The 2,679-nt window shown below is 60.7% G+C and overlaps 1 protein-coding gene across 1 annotated transcript; it reads left to right on the plus strand.

Annotated features, from left to right (window-relative positions):
• Positions 1–301: 301 nt before the first annotated feature.
• On the plus strand, positions 302–922 carry RNF222 (ring finger protein 222). Its single transcript, XM_059150565.1, has one exon. The coding sequence runs from the start codon at positions 302–304 to the stop codon at positions 920–922; it is 621 nt and encodes a 206-aa protein (XP_059006548.1).
• The last annotated feature ends 1,757 nt before the right edge of the window (positions 923–2,679 follow it).

A 2,679-nucleotide genomic window follows, 5' to 3' on the forward strand; every position in this document is an offset into this window, starting at 1 on the left:
GGGAGGGTATCCAGCAGGCTACACCGGCAGCACATTCCATGCGCCTTGATCTAGAGTCTCAGAGGGGCTGGGGTTTCTCCTTATCGGTCTTCCAACCCCCCTTCCAGAAGCACCCCCTCATCTCCGCCCAAGGGGCCTGGGCCCAGGGGCCCCCGTCTTGGTGTAAGTCAGGGAGGCCCCCCGGAGGAGATGCAGGGAGGCAGGAGATGGGAGGTGCGGGAGGCCCTGGGAAGGAGAGAATGGCCTGGCCACGGCTCACCGCCCTTCCCTCCCACAGCGGAAGGGCCTTCGCAGCGTGGCCATGTCCGAAGGGGAGAGCAAGGACAGCTCCGGCAGCGAGTGCCCCGTGTGCTACGAGAAGTTCCGCGACCTGGAGGGCGCCAGCCGCACGCTGAGCTGCGGCCACGTGTTCTGCCACGACTGCCTTGTCAAGTACCTGCTCTCCACGCGCGTGGACGGCCAAGTGCAGAGAACCATCGTCTGCCCGATCTGTCGCTATGTCACCTTCCTCAGCAAGAAGAGCTCCCGCTGGCCCTCCATGCTGGACCGCAGCTCGCAGACCCTGGCCGTGCCCGTGGGCCCGCCCGACACCCTGGGTCACACAAACCCTCTGGCTGCCACCCAGCAGGTGTGGAGGCCGGCCCCAAGCCAGGGCGCCCCGCTGCCCTTGGACCTGCCACCGGGCCTGGCCCGGGAGCCTCAGATCTTCGTCATCAGCCGTCATGGGATGCCCCTGGGGGAGCAGGACAGCGTACTGCCACGGCGCAGCCTGGCTGAGCTGTCCGAGGCCTCCCCGGCCCCCAGCTCCGGCCGGGCCTTCTGCTGCCGCTCGCGGGCCCTGCTGCTCATCACCCTTGTCGCCGTGGTGGCCGTGGTGGCCGCCATCCTGCCCTGGGTGCTGTTGGTAAGGAAGCAGGCCTGAGCGCCGCCCTGGGCCGAACTGGGGTACGGGGCGGCGCCTGGGAGGGGTGAGGCCCCTGGGGAAGGGCGGCCTGGACGGCGTCCTCACCCTCCACTCCACATGCCGGCTCCCGTCAGGTCAGGGAGGCTGGGGTTTGACGATCCCTGCGGTGGAGCTGAGCTCGGGGCCCAAACGCCAACTCTACGCTCCAGACAAGGGTAGAAAATGGGGTGCCCTCCCCCCCACAGAAGCAACAGCTGTGCCCCTGCCCTAGAGGGGCTGGGATCTTCTACAGATACTCTCCCTTCCTCCAGGCAGGAACTGAGCAAGGTGGGAAGTTGGGTGGTCCCCTCCTTCCTGTGGGGTCGCCAGCCCCAAGGCGCTGTCCCTATCTCCTGGGTGATCTGCCTGAAGCCAAGTGGGGCTGTGTTGTGACTGGAGGGGGGCCCAACAGCAGGACTCATCCAGGTCAGAATTCCCACCCAGGCCTCTCTAGCTGCCTCTCCGGAACCAATAAAAGGGGCGGCTCAGGGGCCAAAAGCCCCTTGCCCGTGATCTCAGCAACCATCCACGACCCTCACCGTTAGGCCAGCATGTGTCTTCCCACCCCAAGTTACCAGCCTGGAAGGTCTTCACTGGGGGAGAAGCTGATCTCAGAGGCTGTGGTCCAGGATCTCTGAGGGACATAATGGAAAAGGGTCATCCTGGGGAACAGGGGGCTGAGGCTAGCAAAGTGGCCCACAGAGCCAGAGGTCTCCCCCAGCCTCAAGGAATGGTTGAGAATTTGAGTCCTGGGTTCTCAAGGATGCACCAGCAGTCAGGGCATCAGGGGGGAGCCTGATGGCCGAGACTTGAGTCAGTGGAGAACTATGTGGGCACAATTAAGCCCTGGGGGCTCCCACTTCCCTCCCAGCCCAGGTCCTCCTCCTCCTCATGACCCAACCATTCATTAGAGGTCACACCAGTTGGACCAGTTTCCCCGGGGCGGGGCGGATTCCCAGCTGGGCTGGGCGAGGAGGGTGGGGAGGGAAACAGCTGCACTTGACAGGGACGCCACTGTCACCACACAGGCTGAACCCCAGGTCCTGCCGACCCCGCCCTGGACGGTGCTGGGGCTAGGCCAGGAGGGCCGCTCGAAGAGCCTGGGATTGGGTCTTACCTGGGGGGGCGAGTCACTTGCCAACAGCTGTTTTCTGTTCGCGAAAGCCCATAATCTTTATTTGGGGATTAAAAAAACAACTAAAACGTCCAACTCCTCTCTCAGCTAGGTGGTTTCTCACCACCTCCCCGGGGGGGGGGCCTTGCCTCTTAGCTGTTTCCCAAACCCCCGTAGTGGTGCGCATTTGGGGACCCCTGGGGGAGGGGATATTTGGGACCCAGAGAGGGCTGATTTAAAACACTTAACTTCTGGACTTCTTTATGCTCTTTTCAAGACCAGAGAAGACCATCGGTGCTATTGGAGGGGGGGATGAATACAGGTGGATTCGTGGAAAACATATTTATTACAGGACTAAAATGTTACACTTACAAAGGACTAAAAATGTTACACTTACAAAGACTCGAATGAGTCCTGCAGCGTTTCCATATTGTCGGGTGGTGAACTGTAGACGGTACTTCTTTTATTTTCAAAGGATGCCAAGCAGCTATTTTTTAAATAAAGCTATCTATTTTCTCAAAGCTTCCAGAGACATTGCCAAAGCATGTGGGAAGCCCTGAGCTCTGACATTCTGGATAATTCACATTCGATGGGAGAGACAGCTCCCAAAGACACAGGCAAA

This window comes from Mustela lutreola, chromosome 15, assembly GCF_030435805.1.
Source record: "Mustela lutreola isolate mMusLut2 chromosome 15, mMusLut2.pri, whole genome shotgun sequence".
Lineage (NCBI taxonomy): Eukaryota > Metazoa > Chordata > Mammalia > Carnivora > Mustelidae > Mustela > Mustela lutreola.